The sequence below is a fragment of the Ornithorhynchus anatinus genome, chromosome 9 (genome assembly GCF_004115215.2).
Source record: "Ornithorhynchus anatinus isolate Pmale09 chromosome 9, mOrnAna1.pri.v4, whole genome shotgun sequence".
In the NCBI taxonomy this organism is placed as follows: domain Eukaryota; kingdom Metazoa; phylum Chordata; class Mammalia; order Monotremata; family Ornithorhynchidae; genus Ornithorhynchus; species Ornithorhynchus anatinus.
The window spans coordinates 9,918,525-9,946,421 of record NC_041736.1 but is presented as its reverse complement, the minus strand read 5'-3'; the positions used below and the strand labels follow the sequence as shown (position 1 = coordinate 9,946,421).

At 42.1% G+C, this 27,897-nt stretch overlaps 1 protein-coding gene across 4 annotated transcripts in view; it reads right to left on the bottom strand.

Moving 5' to 3' along the window:
* The window catches only part of TANC1 (tetratricopeptide repeat, ankyrin repeat and coiled-coil containing 1), a 153,282-nt gene that overhangs the window by 30,707 nt on the left and 94,678 nt on the right, over positions 1-27,897 (bottom strand). For 2 of the 4 annotated variants that reach the window (XM_029072365.2, XM_029072368.1), the window contains 9 exons: positions 19,918-20,178; positions 16,332-16,457; positions 13,882-14,163; positions 12,516-12,667; positions 10,373-10,604; positions 9,281-9,447; positions 6,444-7,051; positions 3,900-4,008; positions 3,616-3,738 (listed from right to left, as the gene is read on the bottom strand). In XM_029072365.2, coding sequence (XP_028928198.1) covers positions 3,616-3,738; positions 3,900-4,008; positions 6,444-7,051; positions 9,281-9,447; positions 10,373-10,604; positions 12,516-12,667; positions 13,882-14,163; positions 16,332-16,457; positions 19,918-20,178 — 2,060 coding nt within the window. The remainder of the gene's footprint in view (positions 1-3,615; positions 3,739-3,899; positions 4,009-6,443; positions 7,052-9,280; positions 9,448-10,372; positions 10,605-12,515; positions 12,668-13,881; positions 14,164-16,331; positions 16,458-19,917; positions 20,179-27,897) is intronic. The other 2 variants (XM_029072367.1, XM_039913019.1) reach the window with 2 other exon arrangements.

Genomic DNA, 27,897 nt, shown 5'->3' with positions numbered 1-27,897 from the left:
TGCAGATTGACTTAAAATGCGAAGTGAAAATTAAAGCTCTGATTTGCCCACAGCCTGATTTCTTTCAGGCCAGGCCTAGTGTCTTTCAAGATCTAGGCTGGTAGGTCCATGGTAATGTACACAACTGTTCTCAAGGCATTTACCATTAACGCACACTTAATTCCCTTCTCAGGATCACCATTCATTCTGTAATTGGGCAATGCTCTTTTCACCAATGCAGGCAACATTCTCTGCTTTGTGCATCGTTTCTTCCAAAACTGGGTTCTGTTTCTCATACTCCTTGGCCCTATTCTCCTTCTAACCTCACAGCTCCTCCTCTTCTTTCCTTCCTTTTTTTTTTAAAATGGTGCTTGTTAAGCACTTACTATGTGCCATGCACAGTTCTAAGAGGTGGGGAAGGTATAAGGTAATCAGGTTGAACACAGTCCATATCCCATGTAGAGCCCACACAGTCTTAATTTCCATTTTACAGATGAGGTAACTGAGGCACAGAGAAAGTCAAGTAACTTGCCCAAAGTCATCCAACAGACAAGTGGTAAAGCAGGGTTTAGAACCCAGGTCCTTCTGTCTTCCAGGCCTTTGCTCTATCCACAAGGCCACAATGCTTCTAGTTCTAGTTCTGCTTCTAGTCTTCTTATTCTTCCAGGAGCAGGACTGTTTCCTCTCAGACTCCACGAACAATCTGAAACCGGCCCTTGGGGATTCAGGAAGGGCATCATTTCTCCAGCCCAGCTGATCTTCCCATTCCCTCACACATCTTCACTCAAAGCCTTACTGAACCAACCAACCAAGGTGAGAAGTGGTAGGAAAAATGTGAAGTGCCTAACCAGGCTTCCCTCCCCTTTGAATACAAGCATAGTGAGAAACTACATCCAATCGATAATCCAATAGATAATCCACAGGATGACCCATTGGACAGTGGCTCCATTTAAAACTTGTCTTTTGCTGGAGTCATTTCCGACCCATAGCAGCACCACGGACACATCTCTCCCAGAATGCCCCACTTTCCATTTGCAATCATTCTGGTAGTGTATCCACAGAGTTTTCTTGGTAAAAATATGCAAATGATTTACCACTGTCACCTTCTACACAGTAACCTAGAGTCTCCGCCTAAGACTTGCTCTGCTAACACCTGCTCTTCTTCCCAGCACTCAGGTGAGTTAAGGTCTCAATGATTCCAGTCTTACAAATAGGATGACCAGTTTTCTGGTTTTACATGGGACTGTGGTTTTTAGCAAATCCATTCCTCTCTGACAAGGCTACGACATTGGACATCGTTACGTCCAGAAATCATTCCCTCCCTTATCAATCAATCAATAATATTTACTGAGCATCTACTCAGAGCAAAGAATTACACTAAATCTTCGGGAGAGTACAATGTTGGGAACCTGACATTTTAACTGTACCTGGGTAAAATTACTGACGTGAATCTATTTTTCTCCCTAAAACGATTCAACGCTATTTCTTGTTTTTCTGATGACTGAATGTGGGCATGAAGGGACTCTGTGGTATTCCAGACCCATCACAGAAACACCAAAAATGTTCTGGTAGAATGCCAATAAGGGCTGTCCAGGCACATCCACAGGCCTGCTAATTTGCTATCTACATGTCAACTGCAGGGAACACAACAAGTGGTCCAGTGCACTTCATTGTGGTGATGGCTGCAAGAAAAGGCTGCAGGGGCTACAAAATTGTTGGCCTGAAACATCTGTGACATTAAGAAATCCCTCTTAATACTTGAAATTCACTAAAGAATCATTTCTTAAATGAGAAAAGTCCCTTTAATTTACCCAAGTTGCAAACTGCAATTACTTCTCAAAATGGCACATTCATTCCTGTTATGTCAACATGTCTTTAATACTATCTCTAAAAAAAGTTCCTTAATTGCATGCATAATTTTAAATTACTGTAATTTGTTCAAGAGTGTGAAGCACAAAAAACCCCAATGTTTTTTCTATGGAAGACGTAGTTAAAGGAGAAGAAAAAAAATCAAATGTTTATACTGCCAAAAACAGTTACACTTTTTTTTAGGTGGGGAGCAGAGGAGGCAGGGTGGCATTTTACAAAAATCAATTGAGTATATGAGTATATTCATATGTAAATAGATCTCAAAATAGTTAAGGAGAAAATAAACAATCGGTCACAATCTGGGTCAAACTCCAAGGTAAAGCACCTAATGATTTAAAGAGGCTCTTCATCTAAAAGTGACATATTTCATTGGTATGTCTATATAATTTCTTTTAAAGAAAGAACACTACAAAAATTAGGTGGAAAGCGCTAAATTATCATCAGTAACAACACATGAAAAGTGAAACAGTAATTCTTAAGTCACATTGCAAACGTTCTTTCTTTATTTCTCCTTCCTTATACAAACTACCTAGCTTATTTCAATCACATCTTTCAGAAACCAAATGACATCTGCAACTGCAACATGGCTAAGTTAGTATTGTTTAGTAGCAGTAGTTTTGAAATTTTCTATGCACCTCAATGCCTAAACATTATCAAGCCCACTATGATCTTTGCATCCCACACAAGTGAAAACATGAGAGTGTCATTTCAGCCTCAAAAGACGTGGTATGGGAAGAGCGGACAAAGCCTTCAAGCTTTATAATTCTGGGACCTTGGTTAAAAGGAGAGGGAGTAGCATCCTCTCAAGAAGCCAGAAACACTTAGTGTGAGGACCATTTATTCTGTAAAACCATCTTAATAAACAGCTACTTTTCCCTCTCTTTTCAGGAAGTTCTAGATAAGTTATATGCACAAAACAGAAACTCACCTGTTAACAACAACAAAAAACACCTTCTTGTTTTCTGGACAGAGGGCTCTTATATTTTCACAAAAGGTCACAGAATTGGTAAGAGAGAGCCACATTCTTTTTAACATACACAGAGGTTTTCAGAAATCCACTGTCTAGGATGATGCTCTCATATAACCCTACATAACAGGTGAACGAGGGCCTTAATGGAGGCCAACAGAGGTGGGGGTGTGGCAGTCACAGGGCCACCGGAGCCAAATTGGATGGACGGGGCATTCACCAAAAGAAAATGGAACATGGTGGGCTGTAAATTCCAAGGAATTACCGTACTTAGATGCCAAGGCAATGGAGCCATGAATCCTTCAGGTTAGTTTGCAGAGTTTCTAGTTCCTAGACACCACAATGGACTGCCAAGTCACAGCCACTTGGGAGAGCAGGCCCAGAGCAAAGCCCTGGGAGTGGCCTGCTACCATCTTTGGGATCAGAGTGCACCAACTCCATTCTCGACCCAGGGAGAAATCAGTAGGAGTGAAAAGAAGCTGTTACCCACAGGTTTCCGCTGACCACTGAGGAAAGCCGGAATCTGAGTGTCAAGTGAGAATCAAGTGGCGCTTAGAACAGTGTTCTGCATACCGTAAGCACTCAGTAAATAACATTAATTGATTAACCCAGGCACATGCAGTTTGCATTTAATGGTGAACCACCTTGGTACCCCTCAGAAGAGCTGAACCACTAGGTAAGTTTTGTCACACATTCTGACAGAACTGAGCATACTGATGACAAAAATGATCAAGAGCAAACACACAGAAACAAAGGTAGTAATAGCTTGTGCTGCTCGACATTTTACACTGTTTTCTTACCTTCACATTGGGGGTGTAAAGGTTTCTTAAAGAAGCAAGGGCAGCAGACAATCCATCGGTGCTATACCCAATCCACAGTGCTTGAAGGTGACTTGAAGAAATTCCAGTTTTTTTACTAAAACCCTGGAAACAATTAAAGAAGCAAAAATTTCTTAAATTTCCCTCCACAATCCAAAAGGGATAAAAAGATAAAATCTGGAAAATACTTGGCACGCTGCCACTCTGTTTCGGATGAGGGAAGCGGGGGCCCCCTTTCCAAACACTTCCCCCATCCTGGGACTCACCTTAAAAATGTGGGCCTTTAAAATGTGGTGCCCAAGTTCCATGGTCTGCTGACGGTTCAACTTTCCTTCTTGGCGCGAGAACATAAATGCCAAAAGTGCATGCCCATTCCTAGGAGAGAGGTGAGGAAGGATAAAGAAACCACAAAACTTTAGGAAATATTCTGGTTGCAACATGTCAGATTCCAGCCTATACATATTCCTTAAGTGGATCAAATACTTTCTTCACCTAAACAGGATGATTTGAAGGAGGAAACTTGACTCTTTGCAGGCAGAAAGGGTGACAAAAATACTCTTCATTCTTAAAAAAAAAATAAAATCCCGGGATTCAAGAACATGCTTTAAGAACCAGATCTGCAGATTGTATGCTCACTGTGGGCAGGAATCACAAATACCAACTCTAATAATAATAATAATGATGGTATTTAAGTACTTACTATGTGTCAAGTACTGTTCTAAGCACTGGGGTAGATATAAGCTAATCAGGTTGTACATAGTCCCTGTCTCACATGGGGCTCCCCGTCTTAATACCCATTTTCCAGATGAGGTAACTGAGGCACAGAGAAGTTAAGTCATTTGCCCAGGGCCACACAGCAGATAAGTGGCGAAGCCGGGATTAAAACCCAGGTCCTTCTGACTCCCAGACCCATTCTCTATCCACTAGGCCACGTAGTCTATTTTATCAACTGCTTAGCACAGTGCTCTGCACACAGTAAGTGCTCAATAAACACACTGATTGATCTGTAATACGCCAAAGTGTTCACATGGTAACCTGATTTTGGCCATGTCTAAATGGACAGGTTAAGAGACCTACTGTAGGAGCAGGGCCATGTGACTAGGAAGACCAGGAACCCCCTCTCCTAGCGACGGGTATCCGGGTCTTCTGACAGACTTCATCGTTGAGTTGCCCGGCTACATGAGGGGAAAAGTGAGCAGCCACCCACTTCACAGATCCATGTAATCATTGGGTTACCTCAAAAGAATCTTTATTGATTTGTTATTTTACAGCAATGCTCTATTTATCCATTGGAAAGAGCATGGCTCTGGTAATCAGGAAACCTGGGGAACACTTCAGTCCCAATTCTGCAAGTAGGGGGAAGTCTACAGGGTGGATGCCATCCCTGGGAAGGTTTCCTACCAAACAACCAACTAGGATGTTCCACTAGGGGAACAGTCCCAGAAGGAATCCTGAACAAATAGCTGCTGTTGCTGACCAACTACCCCAGCTACATCTGCTTTGCAGCCCCAGATAACAGTTAAGTAAATTCCTTGTGGGCAGAAATGTGTCTACCAACTCTGTTGTACAATACTCTCCCCAACTGCTTAGGACAGTGCTCTGCACACAGTAAGCTCTCAATAAATACTATTCATTGACTGACATCACTTGAGTGTGTCACTTATTTTAATCTCTCTGCCAAAATGACAACAGCTTCTAAAGAAATTTCTCTCCAAAGAGAAGGATCCAACTTGCCAGAACTCACTTGCTTTTATACCAATCCTGGCCAAATTACCTAAGGGTGCAATCTTGTACCCACAATTATTATGGGAATTAGAACAAAAAAGCCATTGTCATCCTTTCAAAACTCAGCCAGCCCACCAAACCTAAGCAGGCCCCAGAGCTGGGGGCAGATGCATTCCAGATGATCTTGCATCTTGGGAAGGGTGGAACTGAAGCCTGTGTTGGAGGGCAGAGGGAGAAGGGGGCAAAGAGAGCACAGCCACAGCCTAGGCAGCACACTGCAGAGGGGTGGGAATGACTGGAAGGGATGAACACAATACTGTTCCGAAGGACTGAGAGCACCATGGCACTCTGCCTTCAGCCTCATCACACGCCCAGTTGGAAAGTGGTGATGTGGCCAAAAGATAGGTAGCTTCGCCCATCTGGGAGCTCAAGCGGGGAGGAAACGAGTGGTTCCCTCATACTTCAAGGAAACCTCAATGGAGGAGAGGAAGGGAAAAAAGGGGAGGGAAGGAGAGGGGAGAGACAACAGGCAACAGAGAGCAACCTCTTTCCCAGTCAAACCTTAAGCGAGAGTGCTGACCAACAACAACGATCCCAAATTAAAATCCTTCTCTCCTCCATTGGGAAGCCTCCAAGGGAGGGGTGCAGATAGAGGAACTCCACAATCAGTGGATGATCCACAATTCATAATCAGTCCCGGAACCGAGTTTATTGTGCCTTTTGAAGACAAATCATTTCTGTTCTCTAATTCCCTAAAAAGTCTAAATCCTGGTGAGCGGATTAGGCCACTGGTGAAATACCAAGGGAAAGGAGAAGGAAGCACACAAAAACGGCCCAGGCCCCATAGGAACATCTGAGTGAAAGACAGAGAGTCGCTCTACAGAAAAGTGAAGTTACTACCTTTAGAGAGAGGTCGCCACCACTTAGAGAGGGGCGAGTGCTCTGGAAAAATCCAGAGAAAACCAAAAGCATCGGCTGGCCCAAATTCACACTGCATTTCCTTATTAGTTGGGTTGAGGAAGCCATTCGCCAAACTCAAACCCAGTCAGCTGGCAGTGCCCCCGTGAATTAGCTGCAGCACTTACCTGGGTTCACACAGGAAGTCAGTGTTCTCCCCATCAGCTCTCCAAACAAGCCATTCCCGGAAAGAGGGGTGGGAGAACATGCGGGTTTTGTCCCTTCTTTTAATTAGGAAACAGGAAAGGGCTTCCATCCTCTGGTGAAAGTCTTCCCACTCTTGCTCCCCGTGGATGTGGCCGGCATTGATTGCCTGGAAAATCTGCTCATCCGTCATCGGGTGTAGAGAGGCCAGAGCCACGTTGAGTATGGGAAGTGCTCGCTCAAAGGCCGAATTGGTCATGAACTTCATATTGCACTGCAGCAAGTACAGCTCCGACAGAGACACCGGCACCACTTTGTAGCTCGCGCTTTTTATCACCAGATGCCCCCTTTGGAAAAGATCCAACGTCAGCTTCAAATAGAGGTAGGAGCCTAGGCTCCTCATGATGAGGTGGTTGCTCACTTTCCCGATTACAATCGCGTCTGCTTTTCCGTTGAGAGAGATGTTGCTGACGATTTCCTGGCTGCTATTGACCCTGTACTGAATATACGCATTCAGATCGTTGTAGATCTCCTTATTATCTGGAAAGTCATCTAGAGAAATTCTGGAGAAGGGCAATGCATCTATTATTTCCTGTAAAACAAACACATACAAAAATGTCATCCTGAAGAGATCATAGTACCAGCCTTGTTTGGGTCTAGAGTCAATTGCTTTTTTTTCCACGGAGTCATCTGGATTATTTAGGAATACTGGGATTCATCAATTTGCAATAAAAGCATAATGGGATAAAGTGGGGCTGAAACTGAGTGTTAGGAGGGAAAAAAAAAATCTAGGTGCTAGATTTAGTTGGAATAGCGAGTCCCTGGCCCTTACCTGAGAAACAGAAAGTCCCGGGACCCCTCTTTTCATGGTACATGGTACAGAATGTCAGCACCTGCTAAAGTAGCACTGAGAATACCTGACCAACATGATTTGAAAGAATGAAGTAATTTACAATTAAGGGGTGGGGAGGGAGCAAATTCACAACAGAGAGGTACAAAACAGTCATCAGATACATGAAGCCCATTCCTGGTATCAGTGACTATGAAAGAAAAAATCTTTATATAAAAGAAGCTTATAACAAAAGAATTTTCAGCCCTAGCATCAAGCTCGAGGGGCAGCTTTTGGGTTTAAATTACAAATATATCCAAAAACATGGATTTTACTTTGGCTTCTGTTTTGGGGATTCACATTCAGCCACATTCATGCGGTGAATCTTCTTCAGGAGTACTACCCCTTTCCAGAATTTGCAACTTAGAAAGTTGGATAAACAAACATTAAATACCACTACAATACAGTTTCCCATGGGCAAGTGTAGCAATGGTCCAAAGGCTCATTCACCCTAGTACTTTGTTTTCTACAGTGGCTACAGGATGTCTGGAGGAAAAGATTGTGTGTTCCAAGACAACCACCCAGTGAGTAGGGATGTACCATTGAATGTCCCTAACATTCTTGCTGAGAACACATCATGGATCCCACATCTATGATTTAGCTAAATGTTTCTTGAATCTACTGATATTTTTGGCCTGACCAACTTCCTGTGGTGGTAAATTCCATATACTTACCCTCTGCTATATGAAAAAAATATTTCCCTTTTTTAATCTCAACCCTTAGAGATTTGGGATTCCCCAAATTTTGTAAATCTGAATCACATTCTCCTTCAGCTCCCTTCCTCAACCACATACCCCAGTTCCTCTTTATACACTGTCTCTCCCATTTCTGCCACTCCAGAAACCCGTGACTGGGTTTCTTATTTATCCATACTATTGTCTGTCTCCCCCTCTAGACTGTAAGCTCGTTATGGCAGGGAATGTATCTACTAATTCTGTTGTTTATGGTATTCTCCCAAGCGCTTAGTACAGTGCTCTGCACAGAGTAAGCACTCAATAAATGATTGATTGGCCCCAAGATCATTCCTCCAGCCACTCCCACCCCAGGTCTCACAACCAGAACTCAGGATCACACCTTCCAACCACTCTGGGTGTTTTTTTATTCTGTTTTATTTTTTATCCTATATTAAACACTTACTGGGTGTCAAACACTGACTTAAGTTAATTAGGTTGGACACAGTCCCTGTTCCACACTGGGGTCACAGTTTAAGTAGGAGGGAGAAGAGAAAAACTGAGGCAGAGTCAAGCATTTGGCAGAGTCAAAATTAGAACTCAGGTCCTCAGATCCATGCTCTTTCCACTAGGTCATTCTGCTTGCAAAGTAAGACTTGGAGTAGCGGAATCAACAAAGAGTAGATACAGCTGTGAGTGAAGGTCACCGAAACCAACCAATGGCCTGTTTTTCAAGGCCCATGGAACATCCCGTAGGGCTTCTTCTGAACACTCACTTGGTGTCAAAAAAAATTATGAATGGAAAAAAGGCAGGACCAGCTCAATTATAGTCCTCCTTCAGATATTTGGGCTTAAATATAAGAACAGACCTTCTATACAAGATCATTCCAAACAGGCCTTCAAAATCAATTTGTAGATGTCTGTCCATGAGACCACTAAAAAACCTCTATCAGTCTCTGCAAAATGCAAATGGGTTTAACTTCATAAATTTAAAGGAATTAGGATTATTTGCTTCAGATGCACAATTCAATGCCAAAAGGAAATTTATCTTAGAGACTGATGTTTTGAGGAATAAAACTAGCAAATAAGACTTTATTGAGAGCCCATTTTAGCTTTAAAGTTAGCTCATTTGTCAAGTCTTAATACAGTTTCCGTTTGAATAGTAAAATGAAAGTACCGGTATTAATCACGGCAAGAATAATGGTCCAGATTTAGGAAAAAGACGAGAAGAGGGAGAGGCAATTATTATTTTTTTTTTTACCTGGAAATTCGCTCTTACGGTCACAATCAACTTCAACCAGGCAGGAAATTTAGAAATAATTTTGGTAATAAATGAAGAAAGTGTGTCTCCATAATCAGGCTTATGAAATTCAGCCTCATTTAAGCCATCTATCAAAATAATGTATTCTTCCTCGGGAATTTTCTGCTCTACAGGATAAAACAATTAAAAAAAGAAATTTAAAAATGGCACATTTCTATAAGGTGACACCACAGTGTATTTTTATGCACGGTACTTAAATGTGTTAGAAATAGTGATGGATTTACATATGGCTGAAGAAACGGCTTTGGTAAAAGCATATTTTTCCACTAAATTTGTAATTAAAACAGGCACATCTAGCCAAGTTAAAACTAAGTTTAAAAAAAAGTTGTTAAAGAAATATCATCTTGCATTCAACACAATACAATAGGACTCACTCAGGTCATCCATTTCCTTTTTCTTTTCTTCCGAAACACACAATAAAATATGACTAACTTTTAATCATCCTTGGTACTGAAGGTAGGGTTACAACTCAGGTTGCACTGGAAGCCAAAATCCTCATTTTGGCCATTAACATTAACTGCTTAAATCAAATCAGTCATATTCACTAAGCACCTGTGTGCTGAGCACTATAGAATACACTTGCTCCTTGCCCACAGGATCTTACCACCTCCTTTGCCAAATCAAATCTTGGACCAGAACTTCAACAAGCAGTAAAATACACAGGGCTTTGTCTACTGTCTGGCTTGTCAGCCACCTGTTGGAGGCACCTCCATGGGCAGACAAGAGGCACGACACCTGAACAAAAAGATCCTACATTTAGCTCTAAGTTGTCTTGTCCCATGAACTTAATTGGATAAGCTTATGAAATCACTTCTGCCATTTTCTCCAGTAAAAAAAAAAGCCAAATGATAAAAAAAAGCCCCAAAATGGACAGTAAAGCTTTAGAAATTCAAACAAAATCCTTTGATCTTTGCAATTCATCACCACCTCCCAAGGGCACTCACTACCTCCTCATGTCTCTCCCCTTCCCACCTCACATCATTCTATGACTTTCCAATTAGACTGCAATGCACCAAGAGGGTTTCCAAGTACCATTTCTTAGATTTGCAAGGGGCTCCAATACGCCACGCCTAAAAGCTGCTGTTGGGTCCTGAACGCATGACCTAAGGCTGAGCATGCTCTGAAGATGTGGTTCCTTTATCAGGAGGTCTCTGTATGCCGTTAGCTGGTGGGACCGACAGAGTAAGGCGGCAATGCTGTGCACAAACTCCGGGACGAGACATGTGTAGGTGTTGTCAGCTTGGCAATAGTGATAGGCTACAACCTAGGGAAGAAAGAAAACTCTTGAGATTTCACCATTCTGCCACTCCAGGTGTTAGCATCAAAGGAAGAAGGGGATGCAATGCATTCTGGTTAAATGCCAGTCCCTGGTTCAAGGTAGCCACATTCTCCACATAGTATACGTTCAATGAACACAGAGGATGAGTCTGAGAGCTGTCATTTTAACTAACTCTAAATTACACATATTGAGGGGGCAGGATTAATTGAATCCCTGGTAGGAGCCCAATAGCGGTCAAATAACTGAATATTATTTCAGTCACTGGTGTTTGTGTTCACTCCATGCAGAACACTATATTTAGAGCTTGGGAGAGTAACACTAGAGTTAGTCTACATGATTCCTAAGGAGCTTATTTATAATATTGTGGAGACAGACAGACACTAAAATGCATTCCAGGTAGAGGAAAGGAATAGAGAGATACGTACTTATATGGATGAAAGTGCTATGGCACATATTAAGTGTTTGCTACATGCTAATCACTGTGCTCAGTGCTGGAATGGATACAAGAGAATAAGATTGGGGAGTGCCCATTCACAGACAAAGAAAGCAGAGGAACACACTGAAGCACAAAGGGGTTATGATTTACCCAAGGTCGCACTGACGGTTCAGTGGCAGAGGTGGGATTAGAACCTAGGTCTCCCAACTCCAAACCCGTAGTCTGGTTTGCTTCATCCCAGACCCTTACTTATCTGTTTCATGGCTTCCTTGGAATTTTCTGTTGGCTAAGCTTGGCACTGTTCTCACCAAACCAAAAAGTGTGGGAATGAAACTCAACTCCAAAAGGCATTCAACATCTTTCTCCCTCTGCAACAGCTATAAGAGACTATGGTAAAGGAGAGCAGCCCACACAACTATCCCAGGTTGGACCTTGCCAGAATGGCAAAAAATGTCCTGAAGCCCTGTGGCTGCTGCTTATAAATGCCTCCCACAAAAAGAATGTAAGCTCCTTGAGGACAAAACATGTGGCGCAGTGATCTGTACACAATAGTTGTTCCAGAAATATTACTGATTGGCCCTGCAGAGCAAGTAGGAAACACTAAGCTGTAGCCATGTTACAGCTATAAGGGTGACTATTAAAGAGTCACAGCTGTTACACATCATGGCCTAATGGATAAAGCACAGACCTGGGAGTCAGAAGGACCTGCGTTTTAATCCCAGCTCTGCCACTTGTCTGCTCTGTGACCTTGGACAAGTGACTTAATTTTTCTGTGCCTTAGTTACCTCATCTGCAAAATGGGGATTAAGACTGTGAGCCCTTAGTGGCGCATGGACTGTGTCCAACCTGATTAACTTGTGTCTAACCTAGAGCTTAGTACAGTGTCTGGCACATAGTAAGCGGTTAACAAATGCTATTTTTTTAAAAAGGGGGGGTGTTATTTCACAAATATCTAATGGCCCTGAATTTAATCCTCAGTGGGGCTCACAATCTCACTTAGGAGGGAAAAAGGCAGCCAGCCACGTTTCTGTTCCTGAATCCTAAGAAACAGTTGCTAGAAGGTTAATGAACGCTAAAAAGCAGGACTTAGGGAAATGGTGCTACGGAAGAACAGTGCTTGGTCCAATAAAAGCCATTAAATGTTCTGTTCTGGCTCTCAGACGCAGATGTTCCTCCTGTACTAAGTGCAAAGATGAATCTGCACTTTACTGACCCTATGCTCTGTGCATTTTTCATCTGTGCCCCCACAGGCAAAAGCCCATTACTAATACTTTCAGAGATCTGTCACTCACTCTCAATGCATTTCCTCTAGACCACTCCTACTCAACCAAACCTAGCCTCCTGCAACAGATTTCATTAACGGCTCTTTCTTATCCCTCTGAATAAAGCACTTTGTCTACCCAAATGGTTGAATAATAAGCATTCTCTAAAGGGGCGCTCTTACACACAAGTCTTTTTACCTTTGATGCGAGGTGTTTCACCGCTTCCTCCGGGGCCCTCTGATGCTCGGGAGTAGTTGGACCACTCAGAGCTTTAACTGCGTTTGTGCCACTGCTGGAAGAACTTGGTGAAAACAATGGGGTAAACGGGATGTCCTGGCAGGAGTCAGAACCTACAAAACAAGAACCCCACAAGCAATGAAGAACAATTAGTTGACCGGCGAGGTTTGAGGGACAGGGTGGCATAAAGAGATCTGCTTCAATGTGATATGCAGAATCCACCATCTCAGTTAAAGGATTTACCGTTCTGGTCATTAACAATGAGTCGGTGTCTTATTGCGTGACATCACCGGAAAATATGGAGAGCAAATAAATGACTTTGCTCCCCAAGAAATGTACATATAAGGGGACAAATTTAATATATCAGTTCCCATTTACAGTCTTGCTCTGAAACTTTTCTTGAAGTAAGAAAGAGGAAGTGTTTACCTCAGATGATATCTGGACTGGGAACAGTAAACTGCTTTTTTGGCCACTGAGCAGTGCAGGAGACAAGTACGTGAGAAAAAGTGAACAGGAAGAAATCAGATAGGATAAGCAGAGATATGGGGAAAAAAGCAAGGAAAGGGGAGTGGGGGAAAAAGGGTACGAAGCCAAAAATTTTTTTTTTTTAAAAAAACCACCTTTGTGGCACTTTTGAAGGTGGCCATGAAAATGGAGAAACTTCCCATGAGGCACTAGGAGACCCCTGGAATCGTACAGCCTCTATCCAGTGATTCATTGACTGGCCATGAATCTTCTAAACAACAGCAAAAAAAAAAAAAAAAATTGCTGCACAACCTCAGCTCCGTCCCTTGATTGCCCCACCCCTCTTTAGAGTAAGAGACTCCACAAAGCCACGGAAGCCCTGAAGGTGGCATACACTTGAAGATCTTCAACCTCTCTCCACTTCCCCTGACTTCCCTTGACACGCCCTTGCCTCAAGTTTCTGTTAGTCTTGTAAAAGGGTGTAAAAAAGAGAAGAAACTTCTATTGATGCCATGTCAGAGTTTGGAGCTCACAGTTGGCTTGGGCACAGCCATGGGCAGAGCCAGGGGAAGCAGTACCATGCATTAGTGGCTCTATGTACTACCCTGCCTTAAAGCATAAATGGAAGACTGGTGTTTGGTTGTTTTTCTTTTTTAAAGCTAACACTATGCAAACAGACTTTGGATTTCAAAGAAGTTGAGTAATTTTGATTACATCTCACAAAATGCATAGAAAGGACTTTGTTAAAACTACACAGCAGCTGTAACTCCTTGGAAATGTTTTAATTTATATTGAGGCAAAGACTCCAGAATTCCATTTTAATAAATTGAACAATCAGAGAGCTACCGAAAGGTGAACATACTTTTGGGGATTGAACTGGGGCTGCTGGAAGCAATCTGTCTCATGCGACTTCCATGGCAACTTAGTGCCACCAGTTTAGAAATGATTGCTGTCTTCCCAAATCCTACATTTCCAACGATGACTGCACCCCTGCTTTCCACCAGCTCAGAATTCTTTAAGTTTTCTTCTATCTTCTGAAAGAGCCACTCTCTTCCAACAAACACAGAATCTGTCGTTATGCTTGGCACTTCAAACAACAACGGCTTCAGCAGAATGTCTTGTGGCTTGTAAGGGACAAAGCGTGCTAGAAAGAAAAGAGGAAAAACAACTTTAAGTCCATGGTTCCTTGCACTGACTGTCCACCGACTGGAGACTGTGGAGATGACATCTTTTGAAATGCAAAACTTACAAGTGATGTTCCCAGATCAAAAAGTTTCTCTAGGATGAAGGCATCTAATTCTATGATGAGCTGTACTAACGTTAAAAAGACATATATCCTATCGTCGATTAGACTCCTCAGGAACAATTTTGAAATTGCTCCAGCCAGTCTGTAAATATTAATGCAAATAAACTCAACAATGGTCCGTAAATGCTGATGCTTACATTCCTAAATGGGTACTCGACTGCCACTTACATATCCACATTTGACTTCTGAGAAGTACTTTCATTTTCTCAAGGCCAATAATACAAGCTACTTTGAAGGAGTGGTTTCAGAAGTAGATTTGGAAGCTTGGAGGACACTCTGCTTTATCCCACTTCGCAAAATGAGATAAAGTTGCTAAATTACATTTTCTAAAAAGGCCCAAATATGTGTTTCAAGCTGAGGAAAATATGCATAGTTCGAATCAAAAACTTGACTGAAAATATTTCTAAGATTGAGATTGGCCCTCCTTGTAGCAAGATGAACACCACCTTAAAAGGACTGTATATATTTCTGGGCCCCACAGTGCACTGTGGGCTTAAAAATCTGTGGGTTTCCTGGGGCCATGAAAGAGACAGTCCGCTACATTGTTCTCCAACCAGGGGAGTCACCATGCTAGACCCCTCTGAGTTAAGTGCCTCGAGCAAGTTACCAATCATTTGTGAATTCCCACAGCCATGCCAATCGCTGCTGCCTCAAGGGCCAAATCAGTGGTGACAAGATCACTACCCATCCCTGAATTCATGGGCAGTCCATAAACATCAGCTAATTGGACGGGTCCATAAAGTCTGGAAAAATATTTTGATATCCTTGCAGATACCAAGAAACAGTGTGGCCTAGTAGAATGATCATGGTTCTGGGAGTCAGAGAACCTAGGTTCTACTCCCAGCTCTGCCAATTGTTTGTTGTGTGACCCTGGGCAAATCACTTATCTTCTCTGGGCCTCAGTTTCCTTAACTGTAAAATGGGGATTCAATATCTGTTCTTCCCTCAAGTGTGAGCCCCATGTGGGACAGGGATTGTGTCCAACCTGACTGAATTTGTATCTATCCCACACCTAGAACAGTACTTGATATACAGTAAGCATTTAATTAGCATAACAGGAATAATACCATTACAGCAATATCCAGCGATATCGCATTCAGCGTGCTTTTTCTCCAGCCCTTTTAGCTGCCACTGTGGCACCCACAGCTGCATGAATTTACAGGCAGCTAGCAAGACTGTTGGGAAGCACTAGTGCCACCAGGCTACCAGCTACATATGGAAAAACTCCAATGTCACCAGACCACCAGCTCCAAAAGGAAGACCGCAAATCCTCCAGCTGCAGATACTTTTGCGCCTAACTGGACCAGAAAATACTCTTCAATGGAATCCAACTCAATGACTTTCTAATAAAACGTTCTGTTGTCCTTTCAACTGTAAGATGAAAAATAAATCAGCGAAGCACAACTTTAAATCCTTTTTGCCCCTTCCCAGTGCCACCCATCCACCTTTACTAAACAATTGCTTTCCTCTATTCTGAGTTTTTATGGGCCCATTAACAGCAGGTTTCCCAGTTCAGGGATTTCAGCACAGTCAGTGAAATAACTTTCTTAGGGGTTACATCATTACCCCTGCTTCTTCCCAAGCAAAATAAACAGTCCTTTTGACCTCTATTTTCCTTTCCACCCTAAATCTTAAATTTTACTTAGAACTTTTTCAGACAGTGAAAAATAGGTAGTCACAGCTCAGTCGTATACTTAGATCTCCCTGGACACATGGCAAACATGGCAAAATTCAATGCAGATTAGTCCCACTTCAATAAAGAGATTATCTTTCCCACAATTCCAAACTCATGTTGAATTCTAACGTTTCAACTCCATAAACAGGTTCAACAATGGCCTGGCAACAGGAGTGATTCTAACCTTAGGTTTACACTCCACTGGACCCTTTTTTTTTTTTTTTTAAGACAATGCTTCTTATAGATTGTTTCAAGAGCTGATCTAGAAAAAGAAAATTGTGCTATAAAGTGTAGTGGGCCCATGAGAAATCAACCTCAAACAGATAAATACCTTTAATTTCTTGTTGTACTTTACCTCCAGCAGTATTGTGCCATGGCAGTCGAATCGAGGTTCGCAATGGGGTATTTCTCTGTCCGTCTAAATAGCTCAGATCTTCTAACTTGGTGGAGCTTGTTGCTGCAATATTATATTGAACTTTAGTTTCCCCTTCAAATGCTCAAGTTGTATTCACATGCTTGCCAAGAGGCAGATATTACTGCAAGCAATTGAGTTCATGTTCTCATCCCAATTTATACAAACTGCTTCCAAGCAATTGCACCTCCAAAAGCATCAGAGGTATCACGTCTGTGGTAAAATAGCTAACAAACACAGTATTATGCTGTCCTCCACATTTGAACAACCAGGTACCACCTGAAGCTGTTGCTAGGAAGACAAAACTTAATAATGAATTTTCATGAGAATTAGATTTATAGATTTTTTAAAAGGAGACTAAATTTCCGTAAACATGCAGTTTGAAATTCACCGTGCCATGGGAAGGTTTTACCTTTTCATGTGTGTGACTTTTTTAAATGCTATTGTTAAAAAGCTTATTATGTGCCAGCCACTGTTCTAAGCACTGATGTAGATACAAGCTGATCTGGTTGAACACAGCCCATGTCTCACATGGGACTCACAGTCTTAATCCCCATTTTACAGATGAGATAACTGTGGCACAGAGATGTGAAGTCACTTGCCCAAGGTCACACAGCAGACGAGTGGTGGAGCTGGGATTAGAACCCTGATCCTTCTGACTCCCAGGCCTGTGCTTTATGCACTAGGCCACACTGTTTCTCATGTTTGCTTGTTCCGAGGAACCCTGTGTATCTTGCTGATCTTTGATAATCCGAGTCTTTAATTCTCCAAGGATCAATAATCTTAGATCCCTGAATCTCAAATGATTTTGTCTTACATTCTCCGTTTTTATTAAGTTTTAAACACTTTGATACTCACCCCAGCCCCACAGCACTTACATAAATATCCTTGTACTCTGTTATTTCCTCTATCTGAAATTAATTTTAATGTGTGTCTCCCTGGTAGACTATAAGCTCCTTGTGGGAAGGGATCGTGACTACCAACTCAATTAGAGTGTATTTTCCCAAGTGCTTAGTTCAGTGTTCTGCACACAATAAATGCTCAATTAAAAAAAAAACCGATGGAATTATTAATGTAGAAAAATGTGGATGGTTTCCCTGTTACGGAGAAGGGGAAGCAATACAATAACTGGAAAACCAGAGATTTAAAACCAGGAAGCACCCAAGTTCCATAAAGGGTTTACCATTTAGATGATCTGGTGTCTTCTCCACCTCAAAGGGCAGCTGAAGTCACCAGCTCCCCAGGGCAAGCCAGCAGGAAATTGATACATCTCAAATTGTCCTCGAATACCAACCCCCCACAGTGCTTTGGGCCGAGCACCTTGGCTTTTCCATCTTCTCCTTTAGAAATATCATCCCCTTTGTTTCACTCCACAGGAGGTTGTTAAACTTCTTACCATTGGCTTTAAAGCATTCTGTCATCTTGCCCCCTCTTACCTTACCTCTCTGATTTCCTACTACAGCCCAGACCGCCCATTTCGCTCAACTAACGCCAACCATCTCACTGTATCTAGATTTCTTTTATCTCATAACAGACCCCTGGCCCATTTCCTGCCTCTGGTCTGGGACTCCCTCCCTCATTCATAACCGACAGACGATCATGCTCCCTACTTTCGAAACCTTATTAAGAACTTCATCTCCAAGAGAACTTCCTTGACTAAGCCCTCATTTTCTCTGTTTCTTCCTTGCACATGGATTTGCTCCCTTTAATCACCCAGGACTTCACCCAGGACTTAGTACAGTGCTTTGCACAAAGTAAGTGCTTAATAAGTACAAGGTAGATGAAAAGCAGTGAAACTTTCCTGAAGAGAAAGAGATGATCAGGGAGTGGATGTGGTGGCTAAAAAGACAGATGAATAAAATGGGTTTTGGGGAAGGACATGATGCTAACAAGCTGGACTGGATTCCACAGTTCCCCCCACACAACAAAACAATGCTTCTAAGTCTCAACATCTCACTGTTCTAATCAGAGACCGAAGCTGGCGAACAAAACCTCTTCTTGTGGCAATTCTTTCAGGTTTTTAATAACACAAACCATGCAAAGGAAAAAACACACATACAGATCCATTAGGTTTCTCTGCTGCTGCTCAGTTCTGGCCTATAATCCCCCTTCCACGAGACACCCAACTTGGAGTGTTATTGAACTGGGAGACAGTGCTTTACAATCACGGCCAGCTCCTGGAAAATCTTGACTTCCAGCCACCGCCAACTCAAATAGCAGGAGATGGCATAGCACAACATTAATCCAAAAACATAACCTTGAGAGTAGTGCTTTTACTATTTTCAAATGAACAGACGAATGCTTTTTCAAGATGTAAAATAGCCTTATTAAGTAGAATATTTTGCTTCCAGCTGGTTTTAGGGACATTATTAAGTTTCCTGGTAATACAAAATGAACTACTCAACATAACCAGGTAAATGTGGTCTGAAAAACTAGGGTTAAACATATCACATTAATGGAAAAAAAGTGAAAGCAATAACGAATAATCATGACAGTACTCATTATGCTCTCCAGCAATTTTCCCTGGCACTTCTACCTAACTGTAGATCATTCAAATCTTTCTGGAACAAGGCCACTTCCTTTCCTCTGAAAGTGAATTAGAGATGGGCCTCAGACCTTTTTCCATTAGGATTATCCATCTGCTTCTTCAGAGTTAACACACAACAGCAACAACAACAAAAAAGCAACTCATTACACTTGTGAAATCCCTACAAATTCTGGAAAAATTCCATTAAAATCCAGAAAAGGGTGAAAGATTCAGGATGTCACAATGAAAAAAAATCCCTGGTATAAAGAACACCAAACCAGGAACTGCATTTCCTTACCTACCTCCAGAAAACACAGGGCTTAGATTACAAGATTCACCACTCAGAAACCAGTTCCTCCCTTCATTTTTATGCTGGGCAATAAAATTAATGGCTAAGTAGGTCTTTTTTTTCCTCCTCCACTTGCTCCCTATGGCTATTTCTTTTCAGAAAATGTCTGATGGTACAATGTACTATCCCAATTCACGTGGTTCTTCACTTCCAGCTACTTTACTTTACTACACTGAATACCACTGCATTTTCTGGAAAGCCTGTATCATTCTCACAGTTGTACCACAATTACTTAAGACCCTAGAATTTCTTAGGGTTTGAAATTTTAATCCCAAGTATTGGAGCGTATAGTCTACTGAGAGGATTAGGTCCATTCCAAACACTTGCAGCCACAGAAAACAGTCGTCCTCACTTTTGAAACGGGAAACATCAAGAGCTGATAAAAGCCATGATCTTGGGAAAAAATGTCTATGTATGACTGGTTGCCTGCACTCTGGGTTTTAAATGAAACTCTCCAACATACTCAGGCTTAAAGTACCACAGAAAGGGGAGTGTAATGTTTTGTTTAGTTTTTTCCCATCACTCACAGTGCCTCTCATTCCCAAGTTTTGAACCATTTTATTGGGGAATTTGCAGACAGTTCCATAGCATCCACTGCTAACACCCAGCCTTAGCAGGTCCACCCTTACCTGCGACGGAATTAGGCCGAGGCAAAATTAGGGAGCCAGAACTCTGGGTATAAGGGATGGGGCCTTCTCCAACAGCCGCTTCCATTTTTGGCAAACTCTCCACAGGCCCAGGTGCCTCCTCTTCGGCGACAGGTGAGCAATTATCCACCCTGCGGTCATGGAGAAGTCCCGGGGCAGGCCCAGCTCTCAGACCTCCATCTTTACTCCATTCCAAACTGGAGCCACTTCGGTCATCGTTCTCCGATGAACTCGTGATCGTGGCTGAAACGAGAGAGACTGAGATCGTTGGGAGACGGCAAGGCACAACGTTTTCACTATTCATCAGGAGGCTTTCCGGTCTACACAGATTTTTATCAAGGCAGCTTTCACACAATGTAGTTGGTGAAATTCAGAGAATGCAGCTTATCAGGGGAAATAAACTGCTCAATCATTCTACAGGAAAAGTCTGATAAGAAGATCATGAAAAACCTATCTGAATGCATTGGAGCGTTTCTGTACCTTCGTGTAATTTGGAGAATGTGATGTATCCGGTGCTTTTCAACAAGGCAAGAAATGTCCTCCAAATACCATATGGCTCATCAAATTCATTGGAACCAGTAAATATTTTCTTGGATGTTTAAGTCCCAAAATGGAGCCACTGACACAAAACTAAAAAAGTTGTTGATTTTTAAAAATCGTAAATGGATCACTATTTGTTTCTAAAACTAAATTACAAAAGGATGATGGTCACAAAACTGGTCTGACTTTATCCCTTCATGGGGTCTGCTTAGCAAAACTGCAGCCATTTTCAATACAGTTGGAAACTTCTGCTTGGCTGGGAAACAGTACTAAATAAGTAAATAAGTATGCATATATAAGTGCAAAAATAAGTAAATAGTAAATTTGAGGAAAAACAAAACAAAAAAAAACTATGCAATTCTATGACTAATCTTTCCATCTTTGAAACGCAAAAGTGGAGGCAGTGTGGGTTAGTGGCAAGAACAGAGGCTTGGAAGTCAGAGGACGGGGGTTCTAATCCCAGATCCGCCACTTATCTGCTGTGTGAACTTGGGCATGCCACTTACTTCTCTGTGCCTCAGTCACCTCATCTGTAAAATGGGGATTAAGACTGTGAGCCCCATGTGGGACAACTTGATTACCTTGTATCAACCCCAGTGCTTAAAACAGCGCTTGGCACAAAGCGCTTAACAAATACCATAATTATTATTATTATCATTATTATTATTATTAAGAGGGAGGAAGGTAAAGGCAAAGGGAGATTTCAAAGCCACAGTGGCAGGCAAGAAATTCTAACATCGAGCGAGAAGTAGTGTGGGCTAGTGGAAAGAGCACAGACCTGGGAGTCAAAGGACCCAAGTTCTAATCCTGCCTCCACCACTTGTCTGTGGTGGCTAAATCACTTACCTTCTCTGTGCCTCAGTTGCCCCCATCTGTAAAATGGGAATAAGACTTTGGGCCCCACATGGGACATGGGGTGTGTTCAACCTGATTACCTTGTATCTAACCCAGTGATCAGTACAGTGCTTGGAACATAATAAGGGCTTAACAAATACCACTTGACAAAAAAAGTCAGCTGCTCCAACCTGTTCACTCTTCACTGAGATACTGCATATTGCGGGCCTAGAATCAGAATTCAATCCATGAGCATTCAACTGATCAGTCACCCTAGGAAAGTATCTGGCTCCACGTGGCAAATGTCTGCTGGCCAAATAGAGCAAAATCTTAATTGCTAGCCAACAAGTTTGTGGAAAATTGGTTGTCTGCATGTCGGTTTTTAAGTGGGCTGCTAAATTAAAGAGAATAACCTCTCAAGGAAAAAAAAACCATTTGTGTATCTTCACTACCCTACATCATGGGAATTCAAAGGGGAGATGGCAGCTCTACTGTCCCTTTGACTTTAGCTTCTTAAGAAATACACAGTTCATACGAAGGCGGCTCAGGGTCTAAACAAAACATAAGTTCAGAGGGAGCCACATGGTAAGTAGTTTCCTGTGATTTCTGGTGTTGACTCTATACACATCTGTTTTCAAGAGAAGACTCTGTAGAATCCAAATATCCTGCCCTGGAAGGTGGAGTTGCGGCAAATAATTTAAACTCTGTGCCTGTTTTCTCATCTAAGAAATGGGGGTAATAATCCTTTGCCTTTCAAAGACATTTTAATTTAAAAAAAAAAACATCAATGGTATTTTTTGAGGGCTTAACTCAGTGCACAGCAGATACGTTCCCTGCTCATAAGATTGTTGATGGAAAGAAAGCACTATAGAAATGCACACTTTTGTCTTTCTCCTCTTTTTCTGACTACGTGATTCAGAGCTAATTCCTTCTCCATACTCACCCCCATAAGGAGTCAGAGTTAATGAACCCTCAACCAGGTCCAAGATGACATCAGAAAGTAAAGAGATATGTTTGAATCAATGATAATTGTTGAATGCTTACTGATGCAGTATTTACTAAGAGCTTGAGAGAGTTAAGACACACAATCCCTGCCCACAAGGAGCTTACAGTCTGGAGGGGAGCTAACAACAAAGTCGTTCAGTGCACTGTGTTGCAGATCACAATGGTAAATTACACACTCCCTAATATCACCACATTCCTAACCCTTCTCTGCATTCGCCCTCTCTATCTCCCTTTTTCTGCCCAGAGAAGATTATGACTTAAACCTGGTCCATAAAATGGCACAGCACAGGAACAGATCAACTATTGGTAGGATAGAGCCACTTTAAAAAAAAACAAAAAACTTCCAGCATATTTTTTCCTGGCTTAGGTGTTTCCCCTCCTGGTGCGGTTGCTAATATTTACTGAATTGCAGCTTTGTGTTTCATACCTCTTCATTACCAGATATACACTTTAAAGGGGGAAGAAAAAAGTCCTGCTAGTAACTCAATAAAGAGCTGTTTCAGGGCAGAGAAGAAAGTCTAAGCTAAACAAAATTGACCAAGAGAAAAGGAGACGTCCGGGCATGCTAGCAACTTTCTCTTCAATCCAACAGAAGGTTTCTCTCCTCGCTTCCCACTTGAATTTCACATCTCCAGTATGGCTGACATGCCATACTTTAGACGCCCATAAAAATGACACAGGAGAAAACTGCACACCCGAAATTGCCATGTACTTAAACTGCACAGGCCAAAAAAGACCCCACTGGGTGAAAAACAAAAAAATAAAGAGTTTTCTGGTCTGAAGCCACAGCTTCCGATCTCCACTGCTCCCTTCACCAAAAAGGGCCTCGTTTAGCTGTAAGTATCAAGGGTTGGGGGAGACGCCTAATCCTCTCCCCCCACCCTTTCCTCTTCCATTTCCCAGGGTGGCATTTTTGGCCAGCCCTGTCTGAACACGTGGTCACTTCACACGGACTGTTTCCCTTCTGGCAATTTCACAAGGAATCGTGTACCTTAGACTGTGATACATCACTGCACCAGATCTCCAACTAGAAGCTTAAACATATTGAGCAACATGTGCTTTGCTATAACTTGCAGGCAGCCTAGGAACAGCGGTAATAAATTCAGGACAGCATTCAAAGAGTCGCTTTTATTTTGGAAACAACTAAAGGAAATAGCTGTGGCAGGGAGGGGCAGGAGCAACGGGGGAGGGGGGAGGCGGTGCTGGGAAACACAGGGGAGGAAGAAAATGAAGCCATGGGAACCTGGGTTGTTCAGCTCAGCTGAGATCAATAACCTGCCTGAAAAGTGTCTGTCACACTCAACACAACAGCCACTGAATGTTATATTGTACTTTCCCAAGCGCTTAGTACAGTGGTCTGCATGCAGTAAGTACTCAATAAATATGACTGAATTAACCAACGAATGCATAGCAATCCAATCCAGCAAAGGTGGTCAATTTTCCCCTAAATGGAAAGGTTTGTCTATGCTTTCTGACCCAATCCCATTCCCTCTGGAGTTCTTAGAGAAAGGTTCTGCAGAAAGATAAAGGATTATCCCCTGAGGCATAGAGTCTACTACTTCCTTTTCCATTTCACTCATGGGTGGGTAGCCCACAGGTTCACCGTTTTTAAAATTTGCTCTTCTGTAGTAATGCAAGAACCCACATCTCCCAGACTCTTAGGCCATCAGTTATTGCTCCGCAAACTGCTCATCTAAAAGTCAACCTGGGGCTTTCCCTGTTAGTCCCTAAGCAGTGGGAAAGACAATTTTTGCATAAGCAAACATAATTAATTATTGCATTTATTAAGCACTTACTAGGTGACATGCACTGGGATGGATAGACTGTAAGCTCCAGAATGTGAGCTCATTGTGAGCAGGAATGTGTCTGTTTATTGTTATATGGTACTCTCCCAAGAGCTTAGTACAGTGCTCTGTACACAGTAAGTGCTCAATAAATATGATTGAATGAATGAATGAATATAGGATTATGTGATTAGATACTGTCTCTGTTCCACATCATGCTCATAATCCATCTCAGCCCCCATTACACGGATGAACAAACTGAGGCCCAGAGAGGCTAAATGACATGCCCAGGGTCACACAGTGACCCAGTGCAGAGCTGAGACTTGAACCCCGGTTTTCTGATTCCCAGTCCCAGGTTTTTTCCACTACACCACAAAAATCTATTAATATATACAAGTTAAATTTCCCCAACCACCCACGCAAAGAGGATCTTCTAATTAAAGATGATTTCTAAATTGTAAGAATGAAATTTAACAAATTTGGTTTAGTCTACATTGATGTTACAGTTTCAGCTTAAAACACCCGTACTTGGTAGAGAGCCAAGTAATTCCAGAATCATCCGGATATCTTGTTACTTAGAGAACAAACTGAATTGTGGTTGCTTTATTCTTTCTTCTTAGCATGAGAGTTAGTAAAATTTAAAAAACCCTCAATAATTCACACATTTGCCCCCAAACTTACAATGTACATTCCTTGTTCAGGAACAAAGTTATAAAACCACAGAAGTCACAGAGAAGTCCAAGAGCACCTCTATCATCATTTTCATCAGATACAAAATCTTGAGATAAAGTAAAATAAAAGTCACCGGAAAAAAAAAAAGAGACAGTCCTGTGGGTTGTGGTATTTCTCCTCCATCTCCTTTTCTATATGACGGATCACAAGGAAAATGGGAGTCACGAGGTTCTAATCTCGGCTCTGCCTCTTGCTGCTGTGTGACCTTGGGTAAATCACTTCACTTCTCTATGCCTCAGTTACCTCATCTGCAAAATGGGGGTTAAGACTGTGATCCCTTCGTAGGACAGAGACTGTGTTCAACCTAATTATCTTGTATCTACCCCACGGTTTAGTAAAGTGCCTGGCACATAGTAAGGGCTTAACAAATGCCATTTAAAAAAAAAAGGAAGATGCACAAATGGCATCACAGCTGCTGAAAGCATCTACACTACATTAAGGTACACTAAGCACAAACACACACCTTTATTTTAGGGAGCTTGTTGGCCTCTTTGGCAGGGAAACTGCTCCCTGTGAAGAGGTGGGGCACTCTGAAGTTGGACTTGCCTGACAGATACAGAATTAAGGAAAGGGAGAGGCCACGGGGAAGAAATTCAGGTTTTACCCCTTTCAAATTCTGAACATTTAATCATCCTGAAAGTTACACAGGCTTCCGCCACCTTGAAGCCAATTCTACAGGCCAGGTCTCCAAGTCAGAGAAGCTGGCTCCAGGGTGGGGAGCTGCAATGCTTCTCTCGATTGGTGTCAACTTCCTCCCACCTTGTGGCAGCGGGTCCCTATCCCCTGTCCTCCATTTCCCCTTAACAAGCCAATCCACCGAGAACACTACACAGGGAAATGGATTACGGGCAATTACAAAATCCTCGAGTATGTGGATTTTGTGATCGAGTCAGGTGTTCTTTCCTTCACTACAAGATTTGCGATTTCTCTCTTTAGCCCCCCTTTCTTCCGACCATGGTTACTATTAGAGTGTTTATATTCTGTATTTCTTCTCCTTCCTCATTTCCCTTAATTCCCTCCCCAACTCTTATTCTGCTTTGAGAAGGAAGCATCTGATTTTTTAAAATCAGGCATTTTCACAGGTGAGTCTAACACCCACAAGGTGCTTAGCTCAGAAACACAACCCAGCTTTTCAGTAAAACTTTCTGCACCAATTTTATTCCGCTTAACTGTTCAAACATAAGTTTTTACTCAGACCTGGGTGGGTTAGAGCAGGTTATAAATTATTCTTTGGGTGCAATCATTTTAGGAAAAGTAAATTTCCAATAGCAATGAGGAAAACCTCCCTCCAAACAATCTCGGTTTTAGAGTAATTTCTTTGACTAGATACCAAGATTTGGGTGGGTTGTAGTTGGATAGATCACATTTTAGAGGATTTAATTATCTAATGTTGCCGGTTTAGAAATCAGGAGTTCCTACTTTGGGCAATGCCTGTCATTTTAGATATCAAAGACTTGGAGGCTGTAGTAAAAGTATTCATAAGGCACTGGGATAATCTGATCCAGCTTACACTGTATATCTTCATGACAGAATTATTGCATTTCTAAAGACATTTCTGTCAGGAGAACTTGGTCCTTCTGAAATATGATAAACTAGGATTCCCTCCTGGTTAAAATAATCAAGTGGGGGGAAAGAGTTCCACTCGAGGTTTTCCATGCTGAACGAATGGCAGTTTTCCAGGAAAGCTTTTCTGCTGGCTACTAGCCCAGCTTCTCTCCCACTGAGCTCACTCCTCAAGACGAAAATCCGTTCCACCTCCATTATGTCAAACTCAATGGAAACAGAACAGAGCCGACTACCGTGTGAGAGTGTCAGGAGGGAGAAGCAGCTCAGACGGGCAGCAGCACAGATTTTTCCCTTGGCCCAGAATAATTGAGAGAGAATATAAACACAATGGAAAACCTACTTCAATAGCAAGGTAGAATAAACTGTTTTCTAAGGGTGGGAAATGGGGGGTGGTCGCGCTAGTGCTGTTAAAGACGCTCCCAAAATGTGCTAAACAAACTCCACTAAGGACGGACTGTTCTAAAAGTCTAAGCAGCATCCCTAAGGACTGCATTTCCATACCTATTAAAAAAAACAAAACAACCAAATGATGCTGATCAGTTACTGACCAGGCAGACTTTTTCCATTTCCACCTTTATCCACATCCCTCAGGATAAAATGGTGGGTTTAATAAGAAGTTGAAATAACAGAACATAGTCCATTGAGCCGAATATTCTGTCTCCAACATTGGCAACAGAATCTTATAGGAACTGTGATGGTTGTTCTCTTGACGCTCAACAGCATGATTAAAGAATGAACCCTTAAAACACATTTTACGTTCCTCTCTCATAATCCATTATAGATTCCTCATCCAGAACTTTTTTCTAAACTCTTCTTGAACCTGCACAATTTGCTGTGCCACAAATTAATTCGCTCATCATCCAAACTGAAATTTCACCAGGCAACCCCAAGTCCACGTTGTTAGGAAGATTCATTCACTCATTCAATCGTATTTATTGAGCGTTTACTATGTGCAGAGCACTGTACTAAGCGCTTAAAATGTACAATTCAGCAACAGACAGAGACAATTCTGCCCAACATCGGGCTCACAGTCTAAATGGGGGAGACAGACAGCAAAACAAAACAAGTAGCCTGGAGTAAATATCATCAAGATAAATCATTCCATGTCTGGCTGATACAGCCTTCAGAGTTTTTGAAAATTCTGATCACGTCCCTCTCCGCTGTCATTTTTCCAGAAGCCTCCTAATCTTTTCTGCCTACCCTCATGCAGAGTCCGTGATCAAGCCTTGTCCAGAAGCTCTATCGTGTCCTTTCAGAGCAACCAAAACTGCATAGGTGTTTCCCAGAGCCAGCCCTACAAGAACATTTCTGCCAGGGTTCACTTCCTCCCCCACTCTGTCTTCCACTTTCCTTTCCTCTAGGAGCTTCTCTGCCTTGCACAATGCAACACTGGACCAGAGTGCCCCTGAAATAATCTACCGCCAGTCAAGGTTACAATCTGACAGGAAGATAAAATGTGATTGTTGATGTGAAAGCACTTTGGTAAAAAAGAAGTGCTATA